Source organism: Idiotropiscis lumnitzeri, chromosome 6 (genome assembly GCF_059441095.1).
Source record: "Idiotropiscis lumnitzeri isolate Australia: NSW breed Sydney's pygmy pipehorse chromosome 6, RoL_Ilum_1.0, whole genome shotgun sequence".
In the NCBI taxonomy this organism is placed as follows: domain Eukaryota; kingdom Metazoa; phylum Chordata; class Actinopteri; order Syngnathiformes; family Syngnathidae; genus Idiotropiscis; species Idiotropiscis lumnitzeri.
This window is the reverse complement of record NC_142396.1, coordinates 7,427,840-7,449,369: the sequence shown is the minus strand read 5'-3', so window position 1 is coordinate 7,449,369 and position 21,530 is coordinate 7,427,840. Positions and strand designations below refer to the sequence as shown.

Sequence of the window (21,530 nt, the reverse complement as noted above, 5' to 3'; positions counted from 1 at the left end):
AATTGCTGCTGATTCAACAGCGCTGCTTCGTGATTGGTCGATTCGTCCCAGCAGCAAATCTAGTGTTTTTGTTGGACCCTTGGCCTGCCCACTGCCCAGCCGGGCAAAAAAACGTGAGTGAGATGAGGGAGTAAAAAAAAAAAGACCCCATATCACGTGATCGTCTCTTCCTCCCTAACGCATCAGTGGGAGCCCAACGGTACATTTCTCTGGCGGATCTGTCCGTTTTAAAGCTTGCATTTGTTCGAATATTCACCTCTAAGATGCTTTTTAAATAAAAACGTGGAATTTTTGCGATTCACTAAACGCAAGGTAAGAATTTTGCACATATTTTCATTCATTTACTCCGTCGAAAAGCGTTGAAATCCAACCGGATTCCGTAGCCTCTCTGTCCGGGGGAAGAAGCGCGGCTGCACCCGTGACATGACGCACAGGGTGAAGGACAGCTCTTCTCCATCGCCGATCTAGATGCCCGTTTTCCCACTGCAGTATCACCGCCGTCATCACCTGACAGAAAAACATATTTGGAGCAGATTCGGGATCACAATGTACTAAATACCCCCCCACCACCAAAGATTAAATTTCTGCAGACGCCGCTTTCATTTTCGGGAGCAGAAAATGCCCTTCATAGCATCCTGCTGTGCACCAGTATGTCCTCCATTAGCCGTCACAATAATAATGTAGCCGTTTTGTTGTGTGCAATATGGGTCTGGTAGGCCTGTATGTATCACCATTGTTCCAATTTCTGTCCACAAGGCCACGCTGCTCCAATCTGTCATTTGTATGACACAGCTTTTATATTGCCTCACTTTTCATTCATTCATTCATCCATCTGCACAAATAACAAGGAGAGAGACTTCATTATGGATGGATGCACTGGTATGACCGGGATGAGCCTCATCTATTTGTATGGGGGTGGAAAATCTGTCACCAGAAGGCCTGTGCACGTCATGTTCTCTCCCTCTCTCTCTCTTTTTTTTAGTACTTTTGTTTTTACGCCAGCTGATCTCAAAGCTATTCTTTACGAGCGGAGGAAAATACACAGCTCATTATGGCAGGTATGTTTAAGCACCTTATCCACAGTCAGGATTAAAGCATCAGAAATATAATGTTAACCATGCAACAGTCTTGAAGCAATATAAACTCAAGTGTGTTTTTCCAATCCTAGAGAACAATTTCCCTCCCCTGCCTCGATTCATCCCCCTCAAGCCGTGCTTTTATCAAGATTTCAATGAGATCCCTGACCAACGTCGTACCATGTGCAAGCGGCTCTACTACTTGTGGATCCGTAAGTGTTCGTGCTCATTTCAATAGTGCACTGACGGCGACATTTTTGTTGTGTGTGTCATAAACTGTTCTACCCAAACAGCTGTTTTACCCAAAACATTGTCCAGCATAGCTGCAAGACCTGAGTTGCGGCTCTCATTGCCGTTTGCCATCCAACTATTTCACAGGAATATTGCTTAAATATTGCTGTCATGCTGCAATGTTTTCTGTATTTTGAGGCCATGTTCCAAACATCAGAAGGGCAGCACAATATTCATTTAATTGAAGCCAAAAATCTTGTAAAAACTGTTTAATTCTTTATATTATATTTACTCACCTCAATACTGTATGCTTTTTTAAGTACAATATTACGGAGTGCTATTCAGAATTCATAAAGCCACTCAATTCTTCACATTTGTGTATGTCTTAATTGTGCATTTCGTGTCTTCTTTTTGAATTCAGCTACCAGTGACAAAGTCCTTGTGTGTTTTAACGTACTTGGCCAATAGCGATGATTCTGATTTTACCATGTAGACCTGCTGTGTAACAACACAAATGTAAGTGTCGCGGAAAAGTAGATGTTACCGCTAAAGTAGAAGCACTCAAGTTGTAAAAAAAAAAATCGTAGGCCCAGTCTCCTGTAAATTAGTATGGTGAATTGTGGTAAAATTGAGATTGAATGAAATTTAAACAAAAGAGCTGCAGTCAACTATCATTGTTTCTATGACAGTGAACAGTGCCACACTGGCTGTTAATCTGATTGGCTGCCTGGCATGGATGTGTGGCGGAGGCGGAGCCACCAATTTCGGCATGGCCTTCCTGTGGCTCATCCTCTTCACGCCTTGCTCATACGTGTGCTGGTTCAGGCCCATCTACAAGGCCTTCAAGTAAGCCGCTTCCACTTAAAGGGGAAGTCCACCCCAAAATATTCTTTACAATAATATTTTCTATGTTCCATCTGTAGTCTAAACACAGCATTCTGATTAATATTGCGTTTGTGGAATATGAATTAGGCAACAAAACGCACCCATTTTTAGCCTTCACAGGAGGCGGCCATTTTGTCACTTTCATTGACTGAAAATGACATCACAGTTGCTCAGGTAACGGCCAATCACAGCTCACCTGTTCTCTCAGCTGAACCATGATTGGTTGTTAGCTGAGCCTTGAGCGACTGTGATGTCATTTTCAGAAGACACAAGTGACAAAATGGCCGCCCCCTGAGATGTATAAAAACGTGTGGATTTTACTGCTTAACTTATATTCGACAAATACAATATTAATCAGAATGCTGTGTTTGGACTTGTGGGGCTGCAAGGAAGATATTCTTGTTAGGAATTTTTTGGGGTTGTCTTCCCCCTTAAATATCTGACATCTTGAAAGAAAAACAATTGTTTCTGATGTGCAAACATTTCCTCCCCTCAGGACGGATAGCTCGTTCAACTTCATGGCATTCTTCTTCGTCTTCATGGCGCAGGTTGTGATCAGTATTATCCAGACGGTTGGCATTCCCGGTTGGGGAGTATGGTAAGATTTCCAGATCAATTTAGCTATTTAATGGCTTTTAACTCACGCCAGACACAATTTTACGTACACCTGCAATATGTAATGTGCGGATTGCCAAATTTTGAAGAGTCTAAATTATCCAACGGTGTGAAAGTGAGTATCAGTGGTTGTCTGGGTGTTCCCTGCGATAGGGTGGAGACTCTTGCCCAAAGTCTGCTGGGATTCAATTCCAATAGTACATCCTTGACTGGTGGCCAGCCCATCGCAGGGTATATATAACTGACAAATCATAATTTACAACATTTTTTTGTATCAGCCACTGGTACTTAGGCAAAAAAAAAAACACATCAAGAATTTTAACTTCTTGGCAGTATTGTCCTAGTATGAAAAAAAAGTGGTATCAAACATCCCCACTAAATACTGTCTGTCAAAAGCATGACCATTTTTGCTTTATTTCTTAGTGGCTGGCTGGCGACCATCACGTTCTTCAGCACCAACATCGGCTCAGCTGTGGTCATGTTGATCCCCACAATCATGTTTACCGCAGTGGCCGTGCTCTCCTTCATCGCCCTCTCGAAGGTTACTCACAACTTTGAAATTGCAGTCCAAAATTCCTCCTCTGACTTTTTGGCTATTTACACGCTGTCTTGTTCAGGTGCATAACTTCTACCGCGGCAGCGGTGGCAGTCTGGGGAAAGCCCAGGAGGAGTGGGCCACTGGCGCCTGGAAGAACCCCCACGTCCAGCAGGCGGCTCAGCAGGCTGCAATGGGCGCCGCCCAGGGAGCCATGCAGCAGAACCAGTACTCGGCAGCGCCCACCTATAACTACGATGACCCCATGTAGGACAAGGAAAGCGGGCCAGGTTCTTCTCGAGAAGAGATATAAAAAGGGATGAATTAAGAACACAACTCATAATTAGGTGCCCTTTATTAGATATCACTTCACAAGCTGAGAAGGGAAATCATGTAGGGAAGAGTATTAGGTGCAAATGTACTGTACATTTATTGAACATTAGTGTGAATAAGTTACTTTTTTGTATCAGAAAAGAGGGACTGAATCTCTCCATGTGTCACATTTTCACAGCATCAACACTGGCATTTAATATGGAATCGAAACGTCTGTAATATCTAGCTTGTTTTCTTTACTTTTTTTACTTTAGTTAATTTCCAAACAGCAGAACACATGCCACGACGATGATAAAAGGAGGATTATTTCACTTAGTTTATCTTAGCATAGCAAGGCTGATACCAGGAACACCAAGGAGTTAATGCGCATTTATTCTTACACAAAACCGTGTAAAACCACAATATCGCAGTCTTACGCTAAGCTGTATAAATGACACATACAACTCTGGATTTTAACACTAATTTTGTAAACTTTGGATGTTGTTTCTTTATGCTAAGCTAAGAATGCTAAGCTAGCTTGTATTCTTAAAGGTTGGCTCACGAATGAAATATCTACAATCACCAATTTTACAATATTAATGCTGAAGACTTCACCATTATGCTGCAATGTCAAATTTACATTTTAATCTTGGTCTTTGTGAAATGGAACAGCAGGAAGTCCTTTTCATTTGTGACTTAGATGCTGGTTAGATCCTTACAATTTCGAATCACTGTCATCATATAATATCAGGTTGTAGTTTCGTTAATCAGCATTGTTGACTCTTTTTGGGACAGACTCGCGTAGAAGCACAAAACCATTTGTTGGAAAGGCCCTCTGACCCTCTTTTGACTTTTGGACTTACGATAATGCGGCTCCATTCTTAATTAGCCCAGTTTTCCTCTCAAGATATGTGCCGTAAAACGGGCTGCAGAGCTGCGGTTGACTGGATAAACATTCCAAATTGGTGTCTTAAATCTGGAAGTTGGACATTCAATGTGAATAGTCAATGTTGTTGGTGGTCATAGCCGTGTGAGATCAGTTTCCCTTCACTCACAAATTTTCCTCCTTCCTGTAAATCCTTAAAAAAAATCCTCCTTGTTTCTCCAACTTCTGGGTGTCATAATTGTCATTCTGTGGCTGTCAGTGTTTTTCCACGAGTATGTGTACTATGATATTTATAATGAAGAAAATACAATATGAAATCTCAAAAAGGTGAAAGCGGAAGTTGTCAGTGGAGGTCACAGATCCAAACGTCTTCAAGATTCAATCGATGGTTCTTACCGGTGACACCGTATTAGGTTTGAAGGAAATGTACAAAAAAAAAAAATCATAACTGACTGCTTGTTATTCGCAAAATGTGACTTGTCTTGTCTGATTGTGATGATGTGGTATTCCATATGCAGTTTATTTAACCTTTCTGTTATTTTGTGTATTTGTTGTTTGGATGAGTTTCAGGCACATCTTCTTGTGTTTTTTTTTTAAATATGAATTTTAAGTATGTTGTCGATTGACACAGGTGCTTAGTGTAAACCAAAACGGTCATGCAATTTGAGTAGAGCAATAGTCAAATGGTTCAACCTGTACAATTAGCTGTGCTCCATTATTTGGACTTCTGATGGAAAATGGGACTGCTCTCGAAATTAAAACCACTAATGTCATTTCCGTGTTTACGTTACATGTCCACCAGCTAAGTTATGACTTCTAGAGTGTTTATGACTTATAGTGTACGGTACATGCTCAGTTGTTCATAAATGCACAATGGAGTGCAAAAAAAGTGACGTGCGAAATTTTAGCGCACACTGTTGGTGGCCCGTTCCATTTCATCGTGCTGTATTCAAGCTTCCGAAAAGCCATTTCCTCCAATGTTCCCTATGTGTACCGTTTGCTGTTTGATATGTATAATCATGTACTATAGCTTAAATAAGTATGAATATAAAATAACTTGTGGAAGTGTGTAAAACATCATGGATAAAGAAACATTCAATTGAGGTGCATTTGAGGAGGCTGTGTCTCCATGAGGAAGATACACAAATAATTTTGGGTGTATTACTTTTGTATTATTTGGTCCAACCATAATAGATATTAAACAGCTATTGCTGCAATTTTCCATTGGAATATCTGTTTTCTATGCACACAAACTCAACTATCTTCCAATGCGTGTTTTCTGTTGATTAAATAGCATGTTTGAAAATATTCAGGGCTTTGTGGATTTATCAAATATAAAGCCTCATTCATAACTATCAAACTTTATATTTTGTCATTTTGAGTAATTATATAAATTATAAAAAAAATCCCCATAAAGTTGGAAACTTGGAAGTAAACAATCGTCCAATTGCTCTTCAGGGGGGAAATAAGGATGTTTGGTTATTTTAGTCTACAGTGCAGATAACTTCTGTAAGAAAACAACATGTTTATCTGGAACAGTAAAGAATAAATGAGGTCGTCATTAATAAAAAATGTTCAATTAAATCAATAAGACAGAAAAATCGTAAAATTCTTTATTCATAAACTTGATGCAAGTTTACAAATTACTGTACATGGTCAAAATGTCTTCAAATGAAAAATGAAAAAAAAAAAAAAATAACCAAAGCAAGCAAATTGTGCCAGACGCCATCATCTGTTTGTTGGTTTCAAGAGATTCAACTTTTCGACTCAGTCCATTTAGAGTAGTGTGCAAGTCCATTCACCACTGCATGACTTTCAATCGTAAATGATCTCTAATGTCACCCCTTGGAGCAGAATTTTGGCATCGGCAGGTCGGCAACCACACCAGCGGATCCCGATCCTCTGAGGTGAGCACACTTGGACACTTGTGTGGATGTTAAACAATAAAAGACAACGAAACAATGCCGCCAGACCAGAGCTGCATTCCAGTGCTTGAGAGGAAGACCTCCAGTTGGCATTTATAAATCACTCGCAGAGAAATTACAACGGGACTGATGGTGACTCACCATCCTGTGTGTTACTTGAGACCGATTCAAATTGTGTTTCTGAAATGTGAGCAGATTCGTCAGTGTCCCCTTTTTAAAACCTGTGCAGGTTAGTTTGATTCGTAGTTGTGATGGCGGCCGAGTTAAGCCAAATTTTGCATTCTTACACGGTCAGCAATCCTTTCATTTTGCACGCCAAAAGCAACACAGAAGCACATCTGCATGTAGCGATAAAGGACAGCCATCTTACATTTCCCCCACTACGGGTTAACCCAACTGTCATGTAACAGGGTTGTGGTTTCAGAACTCAACTGGGAAGGTGCAAACCACTACAATCAAGGTATGTCAGGACTAACAAATTGCACTATTACTAACCCAACAACCTTTGTTTACTCTGTGAGGCTGATTACAGTGCGACTCTTGTGGCTTGAAAAAAATATGCTTACAGCCACAAGTGAGTGTCACACTGCAACCGCTAACCAAATCAACCCTGCTGCTGTAACTATTCGAACTCTGGCAGGAATGATGGGCAGACCGGAATCAGGAATAAGGCAAAAGGGCTCCTTAATGTTCTTATTTCTGCTGGAACACATCAGGATGGCCGAGTGGTCTAAGGCGCCGCGTTCAGGACCCAGTCTCCCCAGGAGGCCTGGGTTCGAATCTCAAATTTTGGCTGCCAGGATGGCCGAGTGGTCTAAGGCGCCGCGTTCAGGACCCAGTCTCCCCAGGAGGCCTGGGTTCGAATCTTGGCTGCCAGGATGGCCGAGTGGTCTAAGGCGCCGCGTTCAGGACCCAGTCTCCCCAGGAGGCCTGGGTTCGAATCTCGAATTTCCCCATTGTGGGACTAATAAAGGCATTATTATTATTAAAAAAGCATCATGTTTAGCAACAATGAGCAGATTCTAAAGTCATTTTCCCCTCAGACGACAGCCCATCTCTATTTGGTTCTTCTGGACCAAAGATTCTTTTAAAAAATAGAGTGGCAGGTCATTTAAATTTAAAGATAACCATCCAAACTATGACAACTGGCTCATTTATTGTCTGGGATGCCCATATAAAATAAACAATTGCTAGATAGTTTGAAAACAATAACTGTGTACCTGTTAATGAACAAACAAAATCAATAAAAACACGTGAGGTGACATGCCACTCCAAGGGCTTCAGAATGACTTTTAAAACTCATTTAAAGTCCACTTTGTCAAAAGCAGCTGAAGAAACATCCCCCCCCTTCCCACATTCAACCTGGAGAAAAGACAATCGAAGATATATGAACAGGGCAGGCGACGCCCTCACATCATACGTAGGAATACTTGTCAGATGAACCAACCAGATGGGTCTGCAAGAAACGTGATGCAATCCCAGCAAGTCAGATGGGGGAAAAATACTCCAAAGAAAATGAGACACTTTGACCCATGTTCCCATTGCATAGTGGATGGAGCTGCTTATCCATCCTCTTTAGGGGGTGTGTACCAGCCTGATGGCGAAACAAAGAAACAAAACAAAACAAAACAAAACACTTCAATAGTATATCCGAACATCCATGCGAGGAGTGAGTCCAAAGAAGTAATCGTCATTTACGTACCATTCTTTTCATGAATCTGCACAAGGGATTTGTATGACTGTTGTGCTCTGGCAAGATTGTACTGATTCTATGAGACAAAAACAAACAATTTGACATGTTTTTTTTTAATTGAAATTGTATCTGGTTGCAGACTTCGCATTTATTATCAGTCTTCTAGAAAGTCTTTCAGTTACACTTCCAAACTTAATTGTGCGTTTGCAGTGCTCTCCTGAATGTTACATGGTGAAAACCATCAGCACTACTAAGCCTTACTATATCGACTTATTGTTTGATTAACTCATTCACTGCCAGCCCAGGTAAAATGAAAGTACGTATATATCCGTCAATGGTAGCGAATGAGTTAAAAAATAGAAAATGACAATATTTTTTTCCGGACTTGAGAAATTGCCATTTGCATGCATGTTTGTCATCAAGACTTAGTCGTGCTGTTCGTTTGCCCTCCTGTCAATCATCTTGACACACACACAAAGACAAAACGAGTAGCACCGAAGCTAAGAGTATACTCATACGCAAAGCTCAAGTTTTCCTATGACAGAGAGGAAGTTGAGCAGCATAAATTAATTTTGGTCCAACCCCTCATCGCACAACGGTGTGTCAACTTTTTGGATTACAGATAGATGGCCCTGCAGAACCGACTAACTCCAACCAACGAGTAGATCACTTTTGGATCAAGAAAGCCGCAACAATAACTTAAATATGGAAGTATGTACCCTTTTAAATCTGTTGCCAAAAGTGCACTCAGTGTGCAGCGGGAGCAAACGCACAATTTACCGCCCGTTATGCGAGATCAAGCTTCATGTGTGGGGTTGTTGATGGCAAGCTGCAAGTATGACTAAAACTCTTGAACGTTAATATCAGTAATTGATTAGACGAGACTGTGTCACCTTGTTGGCCCCAAACTGAACTCTGGCCTTTCCTTTGACAAGAGTTGCATTTATCTGCATAATAACAGATTCTATGGAATAGGCACTGCTCCAGCCCTGCAACACAAAAGAGAGAGAGAAAAAGAGAGAAAAAGCAAGGCTGTTATTGCATGGAAATCCGAGTGGTGTCATGAGATAAACTCATTTTCACACCTGCTTTGTGAGAAGCTCCATACACAAGGCTCCTCCTCCTAGAACATAACTGGAATAATAAAAATAAAATAAAATAGAAACAATACAAAAAATATCATATTAAAATAGGGAATTGTTTCTCCATTTGTATGTGAATTGGACAGGAGAATATCAGCACACACTCACCCTCCCGAGAGCACAGGGGCGACAACCCGCACAAAAGGTGGGTCAAAAGGGAAATTATCCTGAAATACCAAGGGGGAAAAAAAATAATCAGTTTTCGCACATTTTGCATCCATTTCAAAAAGAGAATTTCCCGCATCTAATGATACAACTTACTTTATAAGAGAAATTGAGCAAAATGTAGTCCACTCCTTCCTTTTCTTTTAAGACCTGTAAGTCACTATGCAGCGGACTATCTGGATCTACCCTGTTCAAAAGAAGAAAAAAAAAACATCAAATCATCCAGAACACGCACATACGCGGGGACATAATGACAGGAAGTGAGTCTTCTCCACTTACGTCCTTAACTTGACGTGCCAATCATAAAGGCTGTCATTGACTAGTTCCACTGAATAAATACCTGTAGAATGACGCACATGCAATTATAAGAAGTGCATTCATGACATGATTAATAAAAGTAGGCCAACAGGCGGTGAAGTACTTCGAAATGTTCAAAGAAGAAAGCGCTACTGCTACAATCTAAGTTAACAGGAGAAACTATTTCTAACACTGTTGATGTCACAAATGCTGCTAACATAAAATAATAATGGATTGTGTTCATTAGTCTTCAAGCTGTAATAAGGCATATTAGTTAAATATATATGTGAGTTTAGGACACCGCGCAATCAAAGTTTTTGTTTTCACACGAATTCAATTTGTGGTTGCCGTTTTGATTCAAGGACGTTATTAGTTGATACCATTCAGCAACTAGAAATTGATTCAGTAACTTTTTAGTTTCACTGTGAAATAAATACCAGGATACTAGACTGTGTTTGGGACATTTCCTAAATTCCTGTTGTTTCTTGTGAAGGGATTATTCTAATTCATACGATTTTACTCATTCGGACAGTTTTTTTGTCCTCAAAAAGAGATGCTTAAGTCGTTAGAATTATGAGGTGAAAGGGGGAGCAGTCATTAGCAAAAGCCAGCAATGATGAGTCTAAAGTCACCTGTCTTGTAACTCTGTGATCTGTAGATCTCCCTGAGTTCCTTCATGAGGCGGTCCGATGCCTGTACAGAGCCAGAGACAGCGCCCTGAAAAATTCACAAGTGGGTTACATCAATGTTGCTAACGCCTTAACAGGAAACTGACTATTCAAAAAGAATGGAAAATAATTAAATGCCTGTCATGGCCTTATACAGCCAAACAAATACATTAATCATGCTGACTCATTTAACTCCCGTCATCAATTTTTTTTTTTTTGGGCAGCAGTTGCTCACTGCAGTGCTGTGGTCGGAGTCCCACTGCACACAAAAAAATGGCGACTAAAACGATGGATTTGCTTCCATACTACAGCCCAAGTGCTCTTTCTCACACACACTGACCCCGGGACCGAAGCGTGCACCTGCGTGTGTGTGTGATCTAGTTCTGTGTGGTGTGCAACACAAACAGTAAATAAATACCGTAAACCAAAAATACAAATGAAAACACACGCCCCAATTATAAATAAAACGTCAGACGATTAAAATAGATTTCACAAGACATATTCTGGACTTAATGTAAAAGTAGTGCTTCGCTGTGATAAGTAAATTTCTTAACAATATTAAACCAACCCTTAGACAAAAGAATAAAGATGATATTAAAGTATAGTTAGATTGTACTATAAACTATATACTGTCACGTCAGTGGCTGACAAAAAAAAACTACATTTGGAAAACTCTTCAACTTAATGACAAGCTCTGTCCTTTCAAATATGAATAGCGAAAAAACTAATAAAATCAGATTCTGACGTCTGAGAATGATGTCGTTAAATCTGCCTTAAAATGACTCAAGTAAAACTAAATTCAGAATGCTGCCGCTCGGGTTCTGACCAGAGAAAAAGAGATCAGAATATATTACGCTTTACACTGGCTCTCAAGCAGTCTGTGGAATAGATTTAAAAATTGCGCTACTGTTCAACAAGTCAATGAATGGTTTAGGTCCTGAATACATAACAAAAAAAATAATAATTCTGATCGAATGTAAACAGTTTTAAAAGTTTTCTGTGTTTTTAATGTTGTCAATGTACGTTCTTTGAAATATAATAAGATGCTTTTGTTATCTGCTTTGTCGTGCACCGATGGCACAGAAAACACGGACAGAAAAATGAACACCTACGTTTAAGTGGTCTTGTCTCTGATTTTTACGGATCTTCTCCAAAATAGCCAGGTGTTCTTTTTCAATGCCATCATCTTCAGACTTTTTGCCATCCACCGGCTCTTCTTCTTTCATGTCATAATGGTCCAAGTCTTGGTCCAGGTCAATGTCCTGCTGCCACAGTTGATCAGTGGTGTTTAGATAAAAGGGTTAATTAAACTCGAAACGTTGACAATTTCCCTTAATGCACCTCTGCCATTTCTTCCTCCTCGTCCTCCTCCGACGTCACCTCATCTGAAGGTCCATGCTGTCGCGATGTGAGACAGCGCGTTACAAGAGCGGCGGTAGTTTCAGCTCTGTAAAATAAGAAAAATCAGAGCTTACCTTTCGCTCTTGGAGAATGGGGCCAGCAGGCAGAGGCTGGTCGAGCATTTCTACATCGGGATGCTGAGGCAGGTTGTACAGTCGACATAGGTCACAAATGAGACGCTTCAACTGCTGAAGAAGCTGCACAGAAAAGGAAATCAAGTGTAACAATTTCCCTTTTCACGAACAGCCCCGGCCATTTTGACCAGGTCGTGACCAGACTTACCAACGTGCTTCCTTTTCGCACATCCTCCAAGCGCTCCAAGACTTCCGCCAGACTTGGATCATCGGAGTCGACAAACCATATTGGTGACGTTGAGGGATAAGATTCCTGCAACGAAGGAAGCTTGAGTTAAAACAGATGACAAAGTAACAGATCACGATCATCCTGTCTCCCCGATGACAAGGTTATAGTGTAAAAAAAATTATTCTCAGATAAGTTTAATGCTTTCCATGTGCTGCGGCGGCACGCGCTTCTGCAGATAAGGAACAAAGCGCCTGATCATCTTGCTCAATGATGTGGTTTCGAGAAGAATCTCTAACCCAAGGATATTAAAAGAATGGAATGTACATCGCTAAATCAGCCGCATTTTTGCGAGGCGGCATATTTTGTTAAAAATTCAGTTTGTATTATTGTGAAAAGATTGTTTAACAGACCAAATTACTTATCTTACAAGAGTTTGACTATGGAGCAATGAATTATTATAATTATTAAAAATAATGGATTATTGGGTTCTGTTGCTTCAACAATTAAAACTTTAGAAGGTTGGAATAGAATTAGATGTTTATCTTGGAGACACTGGTTAAGCGGAAGCAATCGGATGAACAGAGGAAAACATATGCATGTATTTATCTTTCCTTGTATGAGTCTTTGCTAACCATGTCATACCTTTATGACCAAACATCATCTGTTGACTACTTGCAGGCGGATTAGAGGTGTGACGATTAATCAACTACTAAATAATCCATTATGATCCAAACCTACAACTTCTGCACTGCGAAGTGGACGTGTTAAATAATCAATTATTCGTTGGAGACCTCATTCAACTTGAAATTGTCAAAACAAGTGATTTGATAAAACTAGCTAGTTTGCTCATGTTTCGTCTATTGTCAAGACCACCTTGAGTATTTGCATATGTCCCTGAAATTGCTGTCCACCCTGTTGCTACCAAGAAATCCACTGACATTACTAGATTAATTATTCAATGAAGGCTAAAACAGGGGATCACTGCAGAATATTTACACTTTTGTTTTGCACTTTATCATATTACGTTGGATGCAGGGATGCAGTTAGATGTTGTCAAGCTTAACATGTCCACTCTTCCTTAGTAAAATATTAATCGATTTAAAAGGCTATCAGGAACTCAAAACATATTTAACACCATACAGTCAGTTTCTTAATCAAATCACGGCGGCAAAAATAACATCTATGTAAAACCAAGAACATTAAGTTCAATGGATAATCTAAACTTTGTGGGCGAAGCGGGGATAATGAATCTCTTGGTGTTCAATCCATCTATCCATTTTCACGTCACAGGTTATGTGTCAAGGCTTGTATCCCATCTCTGTGACAAATTTCTCCCTGGTGGCGACCAATAAAGTAACCTGAATTGAAACTATCGCCTGGTATTTAAGATTAGAAAGATACAACAGATGTCAGCCACTCATTGACATTGTTCAGTGATATAAACGTGATATCAAGTCCAAACAACATGAATAATACTGTACATAAATTACCAATCTTTAAATTACCTCAGATGGAGGGAGTATCCCGTTTTCCTTTAACAAAGTACATTGGTCTGGAGAATCAAAATATTAGCAGAAAAGACCTAACTAATGTTAATACATGTAAATATGACATAAAATCCCTCCATGCTTGTACATTTAGGGACATTCGAGGCAGTGTCGACTGTTCAAACATCTTTACTTCGACAGGTAAACATATGTGATGTTGCGCAAATGCATCAATTACCGCCGTGTATTAAAGCACGATGTTGTGATAAAGTTAACAGAGAGGCTTTACGGTCCAAATTGGTGGCAAGAGTAACGCGAATATTTTGGCTAACAAGGAAAGCTAGCATTCACGTTACTTTCAGTCGGGAGCGAGCTAGCAAAAAGCTACTGCAGCGTCGTTTCACTGTACGCTTCCTGAAAGTTAATTTCACGTCTATAGAGCTTTGTCGGGTTGGAATTGAACACAGTCGCCGAGATCAGAACAACGGAAAACAGTCCACTTGGTTTGTTTGAGCCCCCGGAACCCGGGGCAAACTAAAGTGTGTGTTGAGTGACTAGTCTTGTGTTGGGCTAGCTTCATACGCAGCCAGAGCTGGCCCCGAGGACCCACCGTGATATTGCAGTGAATGATCAGCAGCTTCTCTCCTGTTACGTTAAACTGGCAACTGAGTTCGTCGGGTTTCCAGTCTATGATTCGGAATCTTTCGTGGTTTGGGTCAAAGATTGACTCGAGAAACTTCAATTCGGCCTTCAGCCCCGACACCGACATCTTGTACTCATCTCAAAGCAAGCAGGCCGCTGGCGGAGGGGAAGTCTGGGCGGAATGCAGTCGAGTCGGCTCTGCGGATCTCGCATGTTAGCGTGAGAACAACAACAAAAGGGCTGCGGGTTAACGTCGAGTCCCAAGATAAAAGACGACAACGTTCTCAATAATATACATGCACGATGCATCAAGGAGTTATATACTGCCTATGTATGTATATGTATATATATATATATATATATATATATATATATATATATATATATATATATATGAGTTTTCAGTTTATTTCATTGTTATCAAGAAGTGGGAAAAGCAGTCACACTCTAGAAAGCGCCAATACTTGTGTTAAAAGGGCACCTACCGACCAAATTCTCCACACTATTAATTAATATCGGTTTATTTAACTTTGGTATTTTATTTTGAACACTCAACACAAATGTAACAGCTATAGGTCAAAGAAAGCTGTAGTGTAATGTTCAGTAGTAGGTTTTTGTTATACACAAAAATGAGCTAGATAAATCACAAAAATACACTAATAATCAACTAAATTTGAATAAAAAATGAGAGGAAGTAAAGACAAACAAATGAAATATGGTTGTACAAGTCACATACCTTGTAAATAAGGATGTGGCTGTGTTGAAACTTTTTTTCAGGGTATCACCCGCCATTGATGTTTTCACTTTTACTCCTTACACTCTGACTAATCGAAACTTGGAAAATTAATTTTAACTGGTCTCTTCCTTTAAGGATTAAGATAAATGCTCCTGAACTCTTGAAACACTTTAGGTGGAACTGCGGAGAGCGATTTTTATTTTTATTATGGGATTGAAGAAAAAATGGCTTGCAACAAAAAAATAGCTTTTTATTTTCTTGGGGGGGTCCAAGGCAAAAGTGTCGGTGCTTGAGCACCACTTATCGTCTCTGGTTCTCGTTGTCATCAACGTGTCAATACAATTGATTGAAGTTTACTTATTTAACCTAATTATTTACGGTCGCATTAGCGTTAGCCACCACATAAACTGCATGCTCATCTTGAGAATTAATCTGACACACACTGAGGCGTACAGAGTTTTTATATTTTCGTATATATTCTTTTCACATTAATCTTGTTTTAATTCCGAGTGCAGCCCAATGTTTAACTCTGACCAGCAGAGGGCAGCGTTCGCTACTTTACGTTCTTAGCCAAAGCGAAGCCCTTGCAGTCTTTGAGCGAAGATGAGGTCCATTTGTAAGAGTGGGTTACTGTGTAAATTGTGCACAAAAAAACAATTAATCTGTAGTGTTACACAGCTAAGCGAGTAGAGTGAGAATGTGTTTTATATTGAAATGAATATTGTTTATAGTAATGCGCGACCCACTTGTTCAGAACGTAACTTCGTTGTTAAAGTGGATGTTTAAAGATTATTGTAGAACAGTACCTTTTATTTAAAAATGACTGCAAGAGCATATCCGAGAATGCTGAATGTGGTTTAAAGTTTGCAACAGTCCATAGAACTGTTCTGTTATCATTCAAAATGCAAAATTTTGAAAGTAATTTTTTGATACATTTGGTTTCTGATTGGCTTTTGCAGGTGTACCGAAAGAGACGTCCAGTAAGTGGAGTTCATCATTGCTGTGTGCGCCGTATTTTGACTCTAGATGGCGCAAGAGTTGAATGCCAACAAATCGCGATTGGTTGTGTATAAAACAAATAGGTTTGGGGTTTTTGGGCGTGCACGCCTTCTCACAAAACATAGTTAATGTTTTCCCTCGGCCAGTTCATAGTTCGTTCACCATACGACATGTATGCTTACTTGTGCTGAGCCCATCCCAGGTGCTTTTCTTTTGCAAACACACTTGTCCTTTTAAATAATTATCCAAGGCTATTTTCTAGGATTATCCTCTGACACACATGACCTTGGGTAAGTAATAAATTTAAGAAACAAGAAAAAACAGTTCTGTATAACTGTTTGATATCCAAATACATCTCAACACATTTGGACTTGGTAGACAAGTTCCCAAATTTCAGTAGTTCAATTTAAAAAATGAAACTGTTGTATTATAAGCATTATTTTATACTGCTGATCTAAAACTCGAGCCCCTGAGACCAGATTGGACCCACCACTTCCACGATTCTTTCTAAAATCTGCACCAACATTTCAAATTGTTTATTGCGCGCATACATTTTGTTACCAAACTTCTTCTTACAGTAACTTGAACTATTATAATCCTTGACTTCTGATTTCAAAATACAAACCCAACTTCAATGAAGTTGGGATGCTGTATTAAAAATATACGAAGAGAATACAATGATTTTCAAATTATGTTCAACCGATATTTAATTGAATACACGACAAAGACAAGATCTTCGAACTGATAAACTTTGTATTTATTAAATAATCATTAACTTAAAATTTTATGGCTGCAACACATTGCCAAAAAGTTGGGACAAGGTCATGTTTACCTCTGTGTTACATTATCTTTTCTTTTAACAACATTCAATGAGTGCTTGGGAATTGATGATACTTAATTGGTGAAGCCTTGTCGGTAGAATTCTTTCCCATTCTTGTTTGACGTACAGCTTGAGCTGTTCAACAGTCCGCGGAATCCGTTGTCATATTTACCGCTTCATAATGCGCTACACATTTTCAATAGGAGACAGGTCTGGGCTGCAAGCAGGCCAGTACAGGAACCACACTCTTTTACTCCGAAGCTACACTGTTGTAACACTGGTAGAATGTGGTTTGACATTTTCCTGCTGAAATAAGCAGGGCCGTCCATGAAAAAGACAGCATAACACGTCGTCCACAATTTCCAAAACAATTTGAAATGTGGACTCATCAGACCACAGATCACTTTTCCACTTTGCATCAGTCCATCTTGGATTTGGGGGTTTCAAAAAAATTTTGTTACGCCTACTGTCTCTGAAAACATTGTTGCTACGTGTCTTTAGACAATGCCTTTGTTAGCTGTCTATGTAAATGTCGTTGTTAGATGTCAATGTAAGTGTCAATGTACCGATAAGTGTCCTTAGATGACAACAAAGTGAAAGAGAAAAACAAAATGAAACTTTGGTGGGCACAATTCAGAACACTGTGGTAATATACAATACAATACAATCTTATTTTTATAGTGCATTTCACCACAGATGGAGCTGTAACAAAGCACTTTCCATATGGTGTAATATAAATTAGCAGGTAATAAGAACACAAATTAAAATAGTCTGAATGTTCAATGAAAACAGTGAAGCTGATTCTTTGAGAGGCTCTCATTACTGCATACAGGAATCCTAACCCGAAATGCGCACTTAGAACAGTGTTTTCAATAAAATAACTGAAGTTTGGCAGTAACAGTGGCAACGTAAGATGGCTGCCCTCCGGCTTCAACCGCAAAGGACGTATTGTCCGTTCCCCCAATTTAAATGAGGTTTAAGTCTCACAAAACTTTTTGTTTTAATTCATTTTAAATTTATTTAATCATTGTAGAAAATACTACAAAGTCATAGAACGTTAATCTTTTCTATATTTACTATTTTGCATACTTATTATAACGTTCTTGCGTGAAGTGAGGTCACGTTACTTAGGCATGTACGGTGTCACACGTAGCTGGATGACTGGAAACTTAAATTGACACGTCATGAGGACATATACAGAGACAGGAGGCGTGACGACATATTTTTGGCACAAATGGAACCCCATTTTAGCTTAGACTGTTCACCTGTTCCAAACTGGTGTTTGATGATATATTATATTAGTCTTTGTTGCCACCTGTGCCTTCTTTTTTTGCAACGTGTTGACGCGAAAAAAAAACCTGTTATTATTTGCTGAAAACAAAGTTTATCAATTTGAACATTAAATATCTTGTCTTTATAGTGTATTCAATTCAATATAGGTTCAGTATGATTTGGAAATCATTGCATTCTTTCTTTATAAATATATAATACATCTCAACTTCATTGGAATTGGGTTTGTGAGTTACCATTAATTAGTTGTGTTTATGAAATAATATGATAAGGCAATTAAATGCTTTTATGATTTCATAACAGCCCTCTGAGGCAAACACTAACTTTAATTTAGGCCGCTACAAAAACGAGTTTGACACGCGTTTTAAACAAGCGGGAATTTCGTAATCTAATAATTTGGGTTGTTTTTTTTAAATTTAATATTCAAATTTCTTAAGATGGTGAAAAAATAGTTGAGCTGCAAGATTTAATCAACAAAATAAAATAAAATATAATCATGAACTATTTCAGTCTGTGCTAGTGAATCAATAACATATCTATATATATATATATATATATATATATATATATATATATATATATATATATACAAACTTATATACATATATATATAAGTTTGTTTGAATTGCAATAAATGAAATCAATATATTCTATGAAGATATTCCATTCATCTAAAACCTTCTGCTTCGTACAGCCTTTTGTGGCTTTTTAGGTACTTTCCAAAAATAACATTAATGCTTACTTTCACATGATTATTTCTTCTTTAATTTGTCCTGATTGTAATTGATTAACTAATACACATGCAAAAAGTTGCAAAACAATTCAAATGTTTCAAATAGTTTTAAAATGAATTCAATGTCATTGCATGGTTTTGAACATGACGCGTCCACCCAACTAACAGTAGTCTGTTTATTTTGCTTTCATATATTTTCCAAGGTCTCTTGGTGGGCGTCACAATGACAAAGTCTGACATCATCACCATTGCTCTTCTGTTGCTTCAACTGCCGTGTGTATTTGGAGGCAAAATATTAGTGTTCCCTTTAGACGGCAGCCATTGGCTAAACATGAACATTATCCTCGAGGAACTTAACGGCAAAGGCCACGAGGTCACGGTGGTGCGGCCGTCCGATAGCTGGTACATTGCAGAAAAGTCCCCTCATTACAACTCAGTCAACCTAGCTGGCCACGAAAGGTTTAAGGATCTTTTGGAAATATTTGCGTCTCAACAACTGGAAATGAATATGCAGAGGAGATATCAATCTCTTCTGCATCGCATTTGGAATTATATTTGGAATCACATTGTGCTTATCAGACACTTTTCTGCATGCAACAAGTTGCGTTGTGAGACAATAGTTCAAATGTTTGAAAATGAAACTCTGATGCAGTCATTTCATAATGCCAATTATGACGTCGTGTTGACTGACCCTAACATAGCCGGAGGCGCACTGCTTGCACGTCATCTCCACGTTCCCCTCATTTACAATGCCAAATTCACCTTCCAGGGTGAAGTTCATGACCTCATTGCCCCATCCCCTCTGTCATACACTCCTCGTTTCGCAGCACAGTTGACAGATAAGATGACTTTCCCACAAAGAATCGGCAATGTTATATCCTACCTCAGGACGACATTGTTATTGTCGTATATGTCGGAGCCTTACTACAAACCCATAGTGAGGCGCTACTTTGGTCCTGATGTGGATTACTCAACATTTTTTTTGGATGCTGATCTATGGCTTTTGAGAAACGATTTTGTCTTTGAATTTCCACGACCCACAATGCCAAATATAGTCTACGTGAGTGGATTCCAGTGCAAGCCTCCAAATCAGCTCTCTGTGGACCTGGAGGAGTTTGTCCAGAGTTCTGGAGATCACGGAGTTGTGATCATGACTTTGGGGGCTGTCATCGCAAAGCTTCCGCGAGATATCACAGAGGAAATTGCTGCAGGTTTTGCAATGCTGCCTCAGAAAGTCATATGGAGGTATGTGGGACAAAAGCCAGCCAACCTGGGCAACAACACTCTACTGGTTGAGTGGCTACCACAGAACGACCTCTTGGCACATCCTAAAACAAGAGTATTTGTCACGCACGGAGGCAACAACGGCGTTCAAGAAGCAATTTACTATGGGATTCCAATCGTAGGACTTCCATTAATTTTTGATCAGCATGATAATATCAACAGAATTCACGCAAAAGGGGGAGCAGTAAATGTGGATATTGCTGCTCTTGACAGGCACATCTTTGCAGACGCACTCCTGACAGTTCTTAACAACTCATCCTACAGGGAAAACATGCAAAGACTCTCAAGGCTGCGGAAGGATCAGCCAATGAAACCAATGGACCAGGCGATATTTTGGATCGAATATGTTATGAGGCATAAAGGAGCTGCGCATTTGAAGGCACGATCCAACAAAATGTCACCGCTTGTTTACCACTCTGTTGATGTCATTGTAGCTTTGCTAACAGTAGTTTTGCTTCTAATATTCACCTGCCTTTTCATTTTGAGATTTCTGTGGAGAATTTGTTTTAATAGAAGAAAAGTGAAACGCGAATAATATTATTTCCTAAGCTTTGGAGAAATGACTTATCTACCGTTAAGTGCTGTCAAGCGATTACATTTTTTAACTAATTAATCACAAAAAAAAAAATCCATGATTAATTGTGATTAATCACATTTTTCAACTACTATTTTTTGTGAAGCTTGTAACAGATATTTACTTGAATAATATCTTGGGATGAATGTAAAATCACAGAATAAGAAGTATTTTAATTCAAAGGCTGTTCTAATAGCTTTGTTTGATCTTTGAATACGATTCAATACGGAGTCACCTTCGTAGGCATTTTTCTTTTCATTTCTCAAAAATTATACATTTAGTCCAGCAATGTTGCTTTGCAAGGACCAGTGGTAAATTGAGCATGGTGTTTTGTTTTGAGATAATGTGCTAAGGATATACAGCTAATATGGTATGTTATTTGAATTTGGCTATGCAAATTATGTAAATTGTTTTTGAATTAAATAAAACTGAATTAACTGAGTTAAAATATCTAACTGCATGAATTTTGGGGGGATTAATGTCAGATTTAACACTCTAACTTTGAAAGCCATATATATAAATATATATATATATATATATATATATATATATATATATATATATATATATATATATATAATCTATGGCCATCCTTTTATGTAGTCTATGGTGGGGCGCTTGATGTCTGTTCCGAGGGAAATAGGATTAAACCTCTATTTAAGATACTGGCACTGTTGAGGCTTAGTTAGCCTGAGAAGTTGACGTAAAGCACGGTAATTAAACTAGACAACTTTACAAATGGCACTGGTAGTGCTTTAATTATAGTGACGACTTTACCGTACAAACAACCATCCGCGCTCACACTCATACCTAGGGGCAATCTAGAGTACT

General features: G+C 39.0%; 3 protein-coding genes across 6 annotated transcripts; 2 read left to right on the top strand and 1 right to left on the bottom strand.

The window, feature by feature from the left end:
- Window positions 1–88: 88 nt before the first annotated feature.
- Window positions 89–5,757, top strand: scamp5a (secretory carrier membrane protein 5a). The gene is made up of 7 exons (XM_088298137.1): window positions 89–312; window positions 983–1,058; window positions 1,169–1,288; window positions 1,997–2,153; window positions 2,689–2,790; window positions 3,231–3,348; window positions 3,425–5,757. The coding sequence occupies exons 2-7, from the start codon at window positions 1,052–1,054 to the stop codon at window positions 3,611–3,613; spliced, it is 693 nt and encodes a 230-aa protein (XP_088154263.1). The 5' UTR covers window positions 89–312; window positions 983–1,051; the 3' UTR covers window positions 3,614–5,757.
- A 1,688-nt stretch (window positions 5,758–7,445) lies between these two features.
- LOC148334985 (ubiquitin-conjugating enzyme E2 Q2-like) lies at window positions 7,446–14,516 on the bottom strand. Of its 2 annotated transcripts, none has more exons than XM_088298477.1 (13): window positions 14,232–14,516; window positions 12,114–12,218; window positions 11,906–12,028; window positions 11,772–11,828; window positions 11,543–11,692; window positions 10,395–10,479; window positions 9,745–9,805; window positions 9,562–9,652; window positions 9,409–9,467; window positions 9,244–9,292; window positions 9,052–9,147; window positions 8,168–8,234; window positions 7,446–8,059 (listed from the first exon to the last, which is right to left on the bottom strand). In XM_088298477.1, the coding sequence occupies exons 1-13, from the start codon at window positions 14,388–14,390 to the stop codon at window positions 8,028–8,030; spliced, it is 1,134 nt and encodes a 377-aa protein (XP_088154603.1). In that variant the 5' UTR covers window positions 14,391–14,516; the 3' UTR covers window positions 7,446–8,027. The 2 variants fall into 2 exon arrangements, with proteins under 2 accessions (XP_088154603.1, XP_088154602.1); XM_088298476.1 differs by having other exon boundaries at window positions 11,543–11,695; window positions 14,232–14,514.
- On the top strand, window positions 14,005–21,141 carry LOC148334984 (UDP-glucuronosyltransferase 2C1-like). 3 transcript variants are annotated; one of them, XM_088298473.1, is made up of 3 exons: window positions 14,005–14,594; window positions 15,959–15,979; window positions 19,045–21,141. In XM_088298473.1, the coding sequence occupies exons 1-3, from the start codon at window positions 14,567–14,569 to the stop codon at window positions 20,658–20,660; spliced, it is 1,665 nt and encodes a 554-aa protein (XP_088154599.1). In that variant the 5' UTR covers window positions 14,005–14,566; the 3' UTR covers window positions 20,661–21,141. The 3 variants fall into 3 exon arrangements, with proteins under 3 accessions (XP_088154599.1, XP_088154600.1, XP_088154601.1); XM_088298474.1 differs by lacking the exon at window positions 15,959–15,979; XM_088298475.1 differs by lacking the exons at window positions 14,005–14,594; window positions 15,959–15,979 and adding an exon at window positions 16,046–16,288.
- The last annotated feature ends 389 nt before the right edge of the window (window positions 21,142–21,530 follow it).